Raw genomic sequence first — 14686 nt, 5'->3', positions numbered from 1 at the left:
GGCAAAATCATGCACATGCTGTAAACTGATCTTCTTTGATTGTGTAAAATAATTATAATAATTAGCAATATCATGGATGTAGGACAATATTAACTAAGTAAAACAGTAACAGGCTGGACAGTTATAGTAGTGACACTTTGCAAAACTCAGACATTACTACTCATATGGTGAACAATGAGCTAGCACATGATAAAAACATGCGTATTACTCAAAATTACTATATATATATAGTTTCCCTTATAAATATGCGTAACAGGGAGGATGTGTTATGCTTTATCACAACAGAGAACTACTCTGAGAACTAACTCTGCTTCTTTTATTTATTTAATTTAATTATTTAAGCAGCTTGTCCCATTGAGATACAACATCTCTTCTAGCAGGGAATGCTGGTCAAGACAGGCAGCATAGGACAGAGTTACAAACATCCACATCACAACACAGACACGCACAAAAATAGTATAAACCATAATCAATTGTTAAAACATGTGCGCTGTTCTAAACTGACGGTCTTTAAAATGTTTAGGATAGCGATAGATGGGACAGATTTCACATGTAGTATATGTTGAAGCTCATTCCATACATATGGAGCATCTTAGAGAATGCAGATCGACCTAACCCTGTGTGATGACATGTGATGTGTGTGTGTGCACATGAACCAGTGACAAATCTTCAGGCTCTATGAGAAACATCTCCAGCTCTTTTAAAGCGTTCACAGGTGTGTGCATATAACGCATTTCTCCTTAATCCAGTGCTGACAGAAGTGTACTCGCAACTAAACGTTTACGAGCTGCGGAGGGGAAACATTTTAAATGAAAATGAAACCGGATGTTGGTCTGAGTGTTTTTAAAACGCTATTGAGATGACAACTATGTCAACTTATCGTCAAGCCGGACTGCTAAATATAAGAGGCAGCTTGTTCAATCTGTGCGCCATTTAAAGTTTGCATATTAAACGTGTGTATTGATAATCTGGACCAGGTAAAGATTGTGTATTTAGGTTTTTTGTATTTAATACTGATTTAAAGCAATCGAGAGACGTTTAGAATGAATTAACAGCATTTTGTAAAGAGTCTATTTCCACTTTTATAGATGAAGCCATAGTGTAAAGAGTTGTGCCGTCTGCATAATAGTGCTGACTCAACAGCTTCACCCAGTTCATTCATATATACAGAGAATAAAGTCAGCCCTAAATGTAGCCTCGAGGAACACCTGTGTTCCCTGTTAAAGCAGAGGACATGTGCTTTTCTACTGAAACACACTGAGTACTAAACTCTACATCTCAGCCTTCACAATGAATTATCATGATGCACAGAATCAAAAGCTTTTGATAAATCTATGAAGAGTGCAGCTCATGATCTTTTAATTGTCCAGCGCAGTGATTATATCATCAGTGTCTGATACTGCAGCAGTTATAGTGCTGTGCTGCTGTCTAAAACCTGACTGAGTCTGACACAATATTATTAGCTGACAAATAGCACTTGAACTGTTCGTTTACCATGACCCAAACACTGTAACTGGAACAGAACCTTGACATAGGATGATAATTATCTAACACAGTGGGATGTCCACTCTTCAGCAGTGGCCTATATTTGCTGATCTCCAAAAACTTGGTAACAGAGCTCTAGTTAAACTCAGATTAAGAATTGAAGTGATGGGTCATCCTATTAAACCTGCAGATATTTAAAGAAAAGGTTTTACTGCACTTTAGAAAATATCTTCAATATTTCAATTGATTTCAGCTTTGAGGTGCTTTACTTGGGTATGCTGTCACTGGATTCCTTGGAAAGAAAAAACTAATATATGTTTAGAGCAGTGGTGTAGTTTAATTGAAAGTAGGCAAAGAAACGATGAAAGTCAATGTGTCTTTGATTCATCAGCTATATATATATATATATATATATATATAATTATTTTCTGTTTTTCTTTCACATCAGTTACCTGTAACTATAAACTTCCACATCGAAAGGAAAAACAAATACTGTCATGTTGTCAATGTAAGTCAATGGTTACAGGTTTCCAGCTTTCTTCAAAACATCTTCTTTTGTGTTCAACAGAAGGAAAAAAGACAAACCGGTGTGGAACAAGTAAAGGTCGAGTAAAGGATGACACTTTTCAGTTTTGGGGAAAACTACCCATTTAAAAAGACAAAAACTGAGAGGAATTTGTTCATTTTAAAGGGAGATGCTAACAGTCTAACCCTATTTAATCATTTATGTTTAGCTAATAGTGTGTGCCCCCCCCCCCCCCCCCAGCAGATTGGAGATTGGCTGTATGTATACAGTATATAGCTTATATAATCATTTTAATACTGAAAATAAGAGTCAATCAAGATAGTTACAGCAATTTAGTTCACTTTTATTTAAGTAAACTCAATAGGGCCTGAGCATACATGGAAAGACAGCTGAGCTGTTTAGATTACTTTCTTTACTGCTCATTACTTTACATTTAAACATCAGTCAGCCATTTTGTTTGATTGCCACATTCGTGCATGCTTGTTTTAAACCAAACTATCAGGAGTCTGTCTTCTGCTGTCGCTATTATATACTAGTGTTACCCTGTTAAATCTCATATTGTTAGGTGATTTATGAGCAGTCTTTACCTCATCGTGTTCAGTGTTATATATAGTGTCGTTCCCTGTAGCGGTAAGCATGATCAACACTAATGTGCAATACTGTTGTACAGGGGCGATTTTAGGAGTTTAATTTTAGAGCGGATCAGGAACAGAAGCTTTTGGGTTAAACAAAGACAAATTAGCATTTTAAGTAAGAACTAAAAATAAAACACTAAAATTAGAGAAGTTTAATCAGAAAAATAAGTGAGTATACTGAGGGATTATGTACGGAGACCGGAAGGGACGTGATGCAGAGTGAAACAGAGTGATAGGAAAACATATATCTGAGGTTTTTGCGCTCCCTCGCAAAGATGTTCTGCGTTATCTCGCAAAACTTTCTCCACAAACACTTCCTGTTCACTTCATTCATGTAAACCCTCACGTTTTGCCGAAATTCTCCCGTATTTTACCATTCTATCCCACTATCATCCTCTTATTAAGTGTTTTCCCATATTTCTGATATATTTTTAATATTGAAAGCTCGCTGAAATTAATATTAAAATGTCTGCTTTCACTTCTTTACATTAATGTTGTGCGTCGATCGTCGCCTGTCATATGCGTCTCTCAACCAGTGAATGCATGTAAGCGCTGACTGACAGACGCGCTCCGTACAATAAACTGATCCCAGATCAGCTTCTGTACACGCCATTTACAGAGGAGCAGACGTGCAGGACACTTTTGGATTCAGGTATATGTTTAAACAGACAAATACACTGAATAATATAAACATCTCCATCCTGCATGTTTTATTTTGAACAGCTCATTTTCTCTTAAATGAACACAAACAGTTACTAAAGTAATGGAGTCTTTCATTATAGATCTGTGCAGAGACACCTCTGTTATCAAACTAAACACGAGAGATTCATCTGCTGCTCACTTGTTTGACAGAGGTGTCACTTTAAATGGCGTGTAGCTGATCTGGGGTCAGTTTATTGTACGGAGCGCGTCTGTCACTCAGCGCTTATACATGCATTATGAAAGGTGATGATCGACGCACAGCTATAATGCAAAGAAAGTGGGATAGAATGGTAAAATACGGGAGAATTTCGGCAAAACCGGAGGGTTTACATGAATGAAGTGAACAGGAAGTGCTTGTGGAGAAACAGTTTTGCGAGATAATGTAAAACATCTTTGAGAGGGAATAACGCAAAAACCTCAGATATATGTTTTCCTATCACTCTGGGTTTTTTTTTCTTCCACCAATTTTTTCCCCACCACCACGTCCCTTCCGGGTCTTCGTATATATGGGATTATTGATCGTCAGAAGTGGTAATACCCAAACAGCTCATGGAAAAAAGTGAGCACACTGAGTATACGTGTGTATAGCAATGACTACATGTCTACTGATGCTGTGAATCGCATCTCTCTGCAATAATAACTTATACACAGTACAAAACACACATGTGTAGAGCACAGCGTAACTGTGGAGTGATGCTTCATTATTGCTGCATCTCAGCTGAATCAGTGTTCATCAGTATAATCAGTCCCGAATCCCCCGTCCGCTCTGAAATGTGTCAAACACTGAGGGGATCTGCAGTGTGTGTCCTAATCTGCAGTGTGAGGAGCGTGTGAAAGTTCCTGTTGTGTTTGTGTTCGTCTATTTCAGCGTCTGATTCTGAGAAGAGTGAAGAAGATAATCCAGATTACAGGTCAGCGGCACCTTCCAGAGCAGAGATAGCAGAGCCTGAACGTCACTGACCCACTGATGAGTGTGTGTGTGTGTGTGACCGAGAGTGACTGTGTGAGAGTGTGTCTGTATTTTAGTGTGTGTACAGGAGTCTAAGAGTGTGTGATTGTGTCCAAAAAATGTCCCCATGAGATCAGAAGGTCAGTGTGTGTGTGTGTGTATGTGTGTGTGTGTGTCTTCCACATATAGTGCTTGAGTGGTTATTCAATCTGTGACCTCGTGATCTTGATCAGTGCTGACAGATAATAGCTAACCCTCTGCTTTAAATACCTTAGACATCTCCAGAAAACAGACCGAGGCGTCTCCAGTTTCTACAAAGCGGGACAGCAGTTCTGAAAAATGATTTAATCTTTCCAGAAAGTGGAGGAGAGCGGACAGAATGATGTCCATAAACACTCGTCCAGCAGCCAGTTCTGTTAAAGGAGGGATGAACACGGCTAAACATGAGCTGAACGAGGAAACACACCACAGAGTCCCCAAACAGGTGAACGACACGCGTGTGGAGGTTATCTGATGATCAGACTCCACTGGTAGATTTTGACCAACAGCCCACATATAGTCTCGTTTTGGCCCAGATGTCTGCGTCTGCACGTCTAGTAGACATGATCACACACAGAAGCGCCTGCTTATGAGTTATAATAATAATAAAGGAATAAGGGAAACGCTCTGCTAACACAGGAATCAGTGTTTGGGGATCAGTGTGTGTGTGTGTGAGCGGCCCCGTGACCGCCCGCATTAATGCTATCCTGATCCGCTTTCTCACACACACACACACACACACACACACACACACACACACACACACGTCATAAATACAGATCTAGCGATATGAGAGCAGAGGAATTACTGAAGATTATAAACCCTGGAGAATTCATAATCCGGCTGATTAGCGCAGGGCTGGAGAGCAGCTCTATCAGCGCTGCAGAAACACACACAGATCAATAAATCAACAGAACCCACCAATGTGTGCTGCTAGTGTGATCAGAGATCCTGGAGGAGCGCTGCTGACCCGGGATCAGTGCTTTATTCACAGGAAGACTTAAAAAATGGCTTTATTGAGCGGATTATCAGTGAAAGGCTGTGTGTTTGAGCAGTCGAGGCGCTGGTGGAGCTGTTCTCAGGGAAATCCTCTTTCTGAGCTGCACTCAAACACAGAGCGGCTAATGATGACCAATCAGTGGAGGATTCTGGGAGAAGCAGAGAATGACACACACACACACACATCAGGCATAAACACAGCGCTACACACACACACACACACACACACAGATGAAGATCTTTATTTCTTTTTGTCTGCAGATTTCTGTCCGGTGAGGAACTGCCAGACGCCGCCGCGGTAGAACTCGTTTCCGTACGCGTACAGGACGGCGTGGAAGATGGGAGAGGTTTTGGCCAGCACCGGCAGCACCTGCAGAACAGAAGCACGTCAGCACTAGTGCTAAAGCTAATGCTAATGCTGGCCGACACAACACACACTCACCATCCTGAGGCGTGGCGACACCACAGACACGTCCTCGAAGCAGGCGAAGCTGCAGACCAGCACATATGGACCCCAGCAGAACAGCAGAGCCTTCAGCGGCAGACCGGTGTTAAACTGCAGACAGATGGAGGAAACACACTGATACTGATCCAGAAACAGCTGAACACACACACACACACACTGAAGACAACACTATTACACTGACTAACATTATCACTGATTCTGGACCAGTCAAACACACACACACACACACACACACACTCTCTAGCGAGTACCCTATTGCGGTGTGTTCTCTAGCGAGTACCCTATAGCGGTGTGTTCTCTAGCGAGTACCCTATAGCACTGTGTTCTCTAGCGAGTACCCTATATCGGTGTGTTCTCTAGCGAGTACCCTATAGCGGTGTGTTCTCTAGCGAGTACCCTATAGCGGTGTGTTCTCTAGCGAGTACCCTATAGCGGTGTGTTCTCTAGCGAGTACCCTATAGCGGTGTGTTCTCTAGCGAGTACCCTATAGCGGTGTGTTGTCTAACGAGTACCCTATATCGATGTGTTCTCTAGCGAGTACCCTATAGTGGTGTGTTCTCTAGCGAGTACCCTATAGCGGTGTGTTGTCTAGCGAGTACCCTATAGCGGTGTGTTATCTAGCGAGTACCCTATAGCGGTGTGTTGTCTAGCGAGTACCCTATAGCGGTGTGTTGTCTAGCGAGTACCCTATAGCGGTGTGTTATCTAGCGAGTACCCTATAGCGGTGTGTTGTCTAGCGAGTACCCTATAGCGGTGTGTTGTCTAGTGAGTACCCTATAGCGGTGTGTTGTCTAGCGAGTACCCTATAGCGGTGTGTTCTCTAGCGAGTACCCTATAGCGTTGTATTGTCTAATGAGTACCCTATAGCGGTGTGTTCTCTAGCGAGTACCCTATAGCGGTGTGTTCTCTAGCGAGTACCCTATAGCGGTGTGTTCTCTAGCGAGTAGCGGTGTGTTCGCTAGCGAGTACCCTATAGCGGTGTGTTCTCTAGCGAGTACCCTATAGCGGTGTGTTCTCTAGCGAGTACCCTATAGCGGTGTGTTCTCTAGCGAGTACCCTATAGCACTGTGTTCTCTAGCGATTACCCTATATCGGTGTGTTCTCTAGCGAGTACCCTATAGCGGTGTGTTGTCTAACGAGTACCCTATATCGGTGTGTTCTCTAGCGAGTACCCTATAGTGGTGTGTTCTCTAGCGAGTACCCTATAGCGGTGTGTTGTCTAACGAGTACCCTATAGCGGTGTGTTCTCTAGCGAGTACCCTATAGCGGTGTGTTGTCTATCGAGTACCCTATAGCGGTGTGTTGTCTAGCGAGTACCCTATAGCGGTGTGTTGTCTAGCGAGTACCCTATAGCGGTGTGTTGTCTAGCGAATACCCTATAGCGGTGAGTTCTCTAGCGAGTACCCTATAGCGGTGTGTTCTCTAGCGAGTACCCTATAGCGGTGTGTTGTCTAGCGAGTACCCTATAGCGGTGTGTTGTCTAGCGAATACCCTATAGCGGTGAGTTCTCTAGCGAGTACCCTATAGCGGTGTGTTCTCTAGCGAGTACCCTATAGCGGTGTGTTCTCTAGCGAGTACCCTATAGCGGTGTGTTCTCTAGCGAGTACCCTATAGCGGTGTGTTGTCTAGCGAGTACCCTATAGCGGTGTGTTCTCTAGCGAGTACCCTATAGCGGTGTGTTCTCTAGCGAGTACCCTATAGCGGTGTGTTCTCTAGCGAGTACCCTATAGCGGTGTGTTCTCTAGTGAGTACCCTATAGTGGTGAGTCTTCTTGAAGTAGGCGTGGATGGCGCTGTAGGACGACTGCAGCACCAGCACCGGGAAGGCCAGGTACAGCACAGTGATGGTCACCATGTAGGTGATGTAGCCTCTGCAGAGACATACACACAGGTGAGCAGGTAAGCAGGTCCGCAGACACACACACACACACACACACACACACACTCACACACACAGGTGAGCAGGTCCACGTACACGTACACGTACACGTACACGTACACGTACACGTACACGTACATACACACACACACACACACACACACACACACACACACACACACACACACACACACACAGACAGGTGAGCAGGTCCGGAGACACACACACACACACACACACACACACACAGACAGAGGTGAGCAGGTCTTCAGGTGTTCTGTGCTGATGTGGGATCAGTGTTTACCTGTCGCCCTGACTGTAGTCCAGGGTGCAGCACGTCCTCAGCGGCTCAAAGTCGAACACACCCCAGCCAATGGCAGGCAGAGGCATCGCAGCCCAGAACACAGCCAGGATCCAGATGAGGCAGCTGATGGTGATGGACGTGCTCCAGAACATCTTCTGCTCTGAAACACACTCCACAAACTCAGCAGCAGAACACACTGACCCAGCAGAACAAACTGACCTAGCAGAACCCACATGGACACACACGACCCAGCAGAACACACTAACCGAGCAGAACACACACTGACACGCACGACCCAGCAGAACACACTAACCCAGCAGAACACACACTGACACACACGACCCAGCAGAACACACTAACCCAGCAGAACACGCTGACACGCACAACCCAGCAGAACACACTGACCCAGCAGAACACACACTGACACACACGACCCAGCAGAACACACTTACCCAGCAGAACACACACTGACACACACAACCCAGCAGAACACACTAACCCAGCAGAACACACACTGACAAACACGACCCAGCAGAACACACTAACCCAGCAGAACACATACTGACACACATGGAAAAGCACAACAGGCCTTGACCCAGCAGAAGACTGACCCAGCAGAGATACTTACTGGTGCAGTACTGGTGGTATCGGTCCCAGGCCACTGCACCCAGGAAACTGATGGCGGCCAGAATCGACACCATTCCCTGAAACGCATGAATCTGACAGCCCTCAGAGCCAAAGGGCCAGTGCCTGTGCAGGAACACACACACATCTATACATTCATCTATGCACACACACACACACATACATATATCTATACACACAAAAACTCACATGTACACAAACACTATACACCAATGCACATCAACACACACACTCACACATCAATACACACACGGCTCCTCCCCTTTTAAAAACCAGCCAATAGTGTTCGTTTTCTCACAGCTCTGCCAGTGAGAGTGGTTGAGCTCAAGAGCATCAAACAAACAGCCAATGAGAAGAAGTGGGCGGGGCATGTCAGACACTAGAGAGCGTTTGATTGGTCAGAAGATTTGATGAGAGACTGAAGTATGAGGAGACGACTGCAGCATCATTACAGCGAGGAACGGCAGCTGTAGAGGATTATATCAGGTCAGATCTGCTGGAGACTCTAGTGCTGCGGCCCAATTCGCATACTTATACTACGCCCTAAAAATATGAACTATTTATCAGTCACCCACATTTCTGTCATATTTAATGTACTGCGCTACTGGAGAAGCAGCAGCAGGTTAATCTGCAATTGCATCTCTACTGTCGCCTCTCTACTTGACGGTTGGTCTCGCATGTCCGCCATGTTTGTAGTTTATTTACGTTTTTCACCAGTGTTTGTAGTTCTAATCAAATTCACATCCAATGCGCAATGCACTGTGGGTAATATCAGTGATTAGAGTATGGACACTTCTACACTTTGAGTTTCACCAGAAATAGTAAACCATTCGGGAACCTTTGGCATTCTCTTATCAACATACTACGATTTGGGAGAGACTAACTCTATTTTCAAATACTATTTAGGACGGATAGTGTGCGAATTTTGACCCAGCATAGATTATAGATATCCTGAAGACTTACACACTGACACAGACACCCTGGCACAGACACAGACACACCGCTTCATCTGACAGGAGCTGTCATCATGTTAGAGTCAGTGTAGTTAGAAGTGTTCGTTCATCATTAATATAAGTCATTTCTTTGATATGTTGTGTAGAGTGTATTTCTCTCCATCTCTCTCTCACAAACACAAACACACACACACACACACACACACACGCACACACACACACAGTTTGCTGTAATGGTGCGCAGTGGTTCTGACCGCAGGTAACAGGCGTACGCCGCCACTAGACCGTTGATGTTGAGGCTCAGGTCGGCCACGGCCAGGTTAAAGATGAAGAAGTTATTGGGCGTCTGCATCTCTTTGACCCTGAGGAACGCCAGAGCCGAGATCGCGTTCAGGAAAAACCCCAGAAGACCTGAAACACACGCAGACCTTCAGAACCAACACATCAGGGTGGAAGACAACAACAGGTGATGAAACACTGAACAGTGAAGAGCCGTCAGCAGAATATCTGTAATGCAGAGAAACACACACATGCAGAAATAACCCAGTACATACTGCAGTGTGTGTGTCTGACCCATACTACAGCACAGTACTGTAATTAACCTGCTGAGGGGATTCTACAGTACCGTAGTAAAGCATAACTACAGTAATGTAAACTAATGACGCGCTGCTGGATATACTGCACTATAGTGTGGTGAGCATTACAGTATCCTGTTTACAGCTGATCAGTTAATCGAGTGAGCTCCGCCATCGGTGGCAGATGGAGATATGACCTCTCTCGCGTGCTCTCGGTGTCGCTGACTGTTGTCAGTGATGGTGCTGCACACAGTAAGCCTGGTTTATAATTCTGCGTGGAGTGATCAGCGTGACCCGCGGCGCCTGCCTTGTCGAGTTTCTTCGCTGGTGTTTAGTTTTTTCTGAACGCTACCTTAATGTAGAAGCAGCTCAAACTCACTCATTTAGAGGCGGGAACCGGCGGACGTGCAGCAGCTTTAATCATGAGGTAAACACACAAAGGTCAAGAGACTCCACATTTGTAAACACTCACTCCAACGGGTTCATGCGGCTCTCCCACCCAAACTCGACAGCGAAACCAAGCCGACCAATCACAGAACTTGCACTATACGTCGTTGTGACGTGTAATTACATTTTTTGAGAGGCGACGGCCACGGCGAGGGGTATGTGACCATGTGCAGGCTGCGCCGGAGCGTACGCTAGACGCAGAAGTATAAATCAGCCTTCAGTTTCCCACATTCATCATAAGTTGACTCAGGTTATAAAACTATTTAACTTCAGTCATGTTCATACTGTGAAACACTCTCAAAATGTCCACTGTTGACTATATTAGACTTTATATAAGTGTGTACATAGTGTTACGCTCTGAAATCTTGAGTTTACAGTCAGCAAGTGCCAGAGAACAGATGTAACAGTGATCAAATGTAGTTTTCAGTCACGCTCATGTCAGAGTAATATTCAACTCATTTAGTTTTGCCTTCATTCTCTTTTGTTTTCAGTTGTGACGTAAAGCAGGAGTCTTCAAACACAGGATTATTACAGCTCGCTTTTAAACATAATAGATTTTACTCATTTCTAATAACTACTGTTTGTCTTTCCCATGGTGACAGTGCATAATATTTGACTAGTTATTTTGCAAGACAGTTGTATTCAGATTAAAGTGTAATTTACAGACTTCACCAGGTTAACTTAACTAGGAAAGCTAGAATATTTAGTCAAGTTACTGGATAACTGGTTTGTTGTGTAGACAATCAAAAATACACAGTGAATAATTCATAAGGAGGTTAATAATGCTGACCTTAACATTATAAAAAAATTAAACTGCTTTTATTCAAGACAAACTAAGAAATAAGACTTATTCTGACTGCAGTAGAATTGTTTTAGTTTTACAGGAAATACTGTGAACATTTCTTCAGTTTGTTAAAGATCACTTGTAAAACATTACTTTAAATTAGCAGGAGGACAAAAACACAGACTTCAGCTGCATCTGGTACAGCTTACAGGTGTAAAACTATGAAGAGTGTTTATGAGGAGACCAACATCAACTTTAATAAACTGTGATAAAAACTTTAATGAAGTGTGGTCCAACAGTGCAGTTACAAAGTTATGATCGGCACATTCATATGCATGGTATGAGTTATTGATTATTGATTGGCAGATCCGCATCACTCACCGCCCACCAGCAGCGCGGACCCGAAGGCGAACATGTCGAAGTCGGTGAAGCCCTCCGGTAACGGGTAAGAAGCCATCTTCGCGGCGCTGAGCTCTGCAGGGTCTCCGTGCGGGTCTTTATATGCGTGTTTGGTCGCTGCTGTGGGATTTATAGCTCCTGAAATCCCCGCAGGAATGTTTTAAACCGCAGAAGTTTGTGAAATCCGAGCAGCAGCGCACAGTGGCCGCAGTCCTGCGCAGGCCGAGCGCAGAGATGACCAGACAGACACACGTGAGTGAGTGTGTGCTGTTATGAAAAACACTCTTCTGGCCAATCACGCGTGTCACACACGCAGAGTTTGTCCTGATTTACAGACCCCAGCTCATTTCTCTGTCGTGACTCGGCTCCTGCTGTGTTATTTCTTTATAAACACACAGTCCGTGGACTGTGATGTTCTTATTGCCCCTCAGCGGGTGATGGATCTCTCATTCAGCTGATGACCATCAGTATAGCCTCAGCTCTACTATAAACACTGTGTTAGAGTCAGTTTAGCGCATCATGCTTAGTTCATGTGTTTTTGGCAGTAAAACCACGCCGAGACTCCTTAAAGGACTGCCAAAACATCCAACAGTAACTCACATAGTCTGCGGTCATGAACGCGCATGTAAAACATCTTCATCTGAACACACACATTTCACACTTGTTGAACACACACACACACGCGTAACTGGCCTTTTTAGGTAATCTGATGAATATATGGCATAACATAAGTTACGTGTGTCATATGTCATTTACATACATTGTCATATATAATAAAATAATCTCTCACTCTCCGTGTGTGTGTGTGTGCGTGCGTGCGTGCGTGCGTGCGTGTGTGTGTGTGTGTTATCAGTTCAGAAGTTAACACACACAATCAGCCAGTCAGCAGTGTGTGTCCGCCTGACCCCAGTCAAAGGTTGTGTTAGGAAACTAATACTCAGATTTCAGATGTTAATGCTGTTGGGAAATAACACACGGACATTCTACAAACCTGCTCCAAGTGTGTTCAGTGTAATCTCTCTAAACTCTTTAGCTGACATTCTGCACACAGCAAAACACGTTCATCTGTGCTGTTTCCGTCAGCTGATGTGGATAAAACTGTCTAAAGAAACACAGAGGAAACTACGAGTGAAGCTGAGGAGTCAGAAACTCAACCTGCGCAACAGAGGGCTCATGAATAATTAATAATTAAATATGATGAGTGATGTTTATTCAGCTCTGTGTGTGGGAAAAATACAAACAACAGTGAGTGTGTTAAACAACACAGGTGAACACACACACACGGGTCTGTATTTGAGGCTGATGGAGACTCTGGCTGTTTGCTCTTTTCCGCCACCTGCTGTCCCAGTGCTGTATGTTCGCCACACTCTCACTGCTTTCTTCAGTCACTCAAGCGTGTGTCCAGCCTGTTGTCACATCATCATAACTCTACACACACAATGAGCACATCATCGGTCTGTGGCCATACCGTGCACACATGTCATGTGGCTTTCACCCAATATGCAGTCAGTGAACACGTTTCCACAATGTTTACATCTTAACACACGAGCTGGACCTGCCAATAAATGATGGATTGTTTCAGTAGTGTTTACGAATGATAACACAACATTACACAACAGCACAAACAATACTCCAAACCTTAGATACAGTATATAGACCTCTGCTTCTGCAATGACATCAGCTCCACACTGAAAAAAGTGTTGCATGCAAAACTGTTGCAAACTATTTATTTGTGTTGAATTTAAACAAATTAAATTTAATAATGCTCAACTTAATTTGTTTGTTTAAATTCAGCCCAAATAAATTGTTGTCAACCACTTAATGTAAAAAATTGAGTAAATCCAAGGAATCATCTCTGAAATTTTTTGTCAGTATACTGAAACAAACAGCCTAAACCAGTCTGGTTTAGAAGGCTGGTTTTAGCTGGTCAATCAGGCTGGTTTTAGAGGGGTTTTGGCATCTTCCAGGCTGGTTTCCAGCCATTTCCAGCCTGGTCTTAGCTGGTCAGGCTTGGAGATGACCAGCTAAAACCAGCTTGACCAGCCTAGACAGGTTGGGAGCCCAGCCAAAACCAACTATGTCCAGCTTGAACCAGGCTGGTCAAGCTGGTTTTAGCTGGTAATATTCCAGCCTGACCAGGTTGGAAACCAGCCTGGAAGTAGCCTTAACCCCTCTAAAACCAGGCTGGTCAACCAGCTAAAACCAGCCAACCAGCCTAGGCTGGTTTAAGCTGTTTGTTTTTCCAGTAGAGCTCAAACACTATATAATATATCTCAGCTGATAATAAACAAACCTCTGAATAATCGATTTATGACTGGTAAACTGGGCTAGCCGCAGCTGACTCCAGTCTGGCTCAGTGGCAGGGCTTATTCATTTACACTTGTACAGTAAGAGCAGGACTATGAGGAGTGATGCTGATGAACACGTGTGGCCTAACCCTGAAGATGGCAGAGATCAGAAATAGCCATTATAGTTTTTAGATCTCCTTAATATCTGGGCTTTCTGCGGTCGTGTTTTTGTTCAGAATGCTCTTGTGTGTTTGATGGATGTTTAGTTCACTGTAAGCAGTACTGTAAAACTCTGTTCTATCTTACCGTGTTTCTGCTGCACCTCCTGTAGTAAACAGTAAAGGGAAAGAAAACCTATTTGTTTTTACTGGAATGCTTTTGAATGTGAACATTACTGTACATGTGGACATGCAGTTCCCAACCAAGACATTTGGTGTCAAACGGTGGAACCTTAAAGTCTCTGCAGTTTATGAGGATGTTCTGAAACCTGCTGTCCTCTGACTGACTGCATGTGGTGAAGTGAAGACGAGTGTTATTCTTTGACAGAATCATGTCATTTTGAGCTGTTCTGCTAAAGTTAGTGTGTGCAGAGAAAGATGAGCTCTATTCTGA

The 14686-nt window shown here is 43.8% G+C and overlaps 1 protein-coding gene across 1 annotated transcript; it reads right to left on the bottom strand.

Moving 5' to 3' along the window:
* Positions 1-5331: 5331 nt before the first annotated feature.
* rgrb (retinal G protein coupled receptor b) lies at positions 5332-12042 on the bottom strand. The gene is made up of 7 exons (XM_056452662.1): positions 11769-12042; positions 9836-9992; positions 8612-8733; positions 7984-8143; positions 7554-7671; positions 5778-5891; positions 5332-5705 (listed from the first exon to the last, which is right to left on the bottom strand). Exons 1-7 carry the CDS (start codon positions 11842-11844, stop codon positions 5577-5579), a joined length of 876 nt encoding a protein of 291 aa, XP_056308637.1. The 5' UTR covers positions 11845-12042; the 3' UTR covers positions 5332-5576.
* Between the last annotated feature and the right edge of the window lie 2644 nt (positions 12043-14686).

The sequence above is a fragment of the Danio aesculapii genome, unplaced genomic scaffold, assembly GCF_903798145.1.
Source record: "Danio aesculapii unplaced genomic scaffold, fDanAes4.1, whole genome shotgun sequence".
Classification (NCBI taxonomy): Eukaryota; Metazoa; Chordata; class Actinopteri; order Cypriniformes; family Danionidae; genus Danio; species Danio aesculapii.
The sequence above is the reverse complement of the archived record's forward strand: the minus strand, read 5'-3'. Positions and strand labels throughout refer to the sequence as shown.

Coding starts and splice junctions, on each gene's coding strand:
- rgrb (XM_056452662.1), bottom strand. CDS start 11,844: ATGGCTTCTTACCCGTTACCGGAGGGCTTCACCGACTTCGACATGTTC. Junction 7,672..7,983: donor GACTACAGTCAGGGCGACAG/GTAAACACTGAT, acceptor ATGTCTCTGCAG/AGGCTACATCACCTACATGG. Junction 5,706..5,777: donor TGTCGCCACGCCTCAGGATG/GTGAGTGTGTGT, acceptor TCTGTTCTGCAG/GTGCTGCCGGTGCTGGCCAA.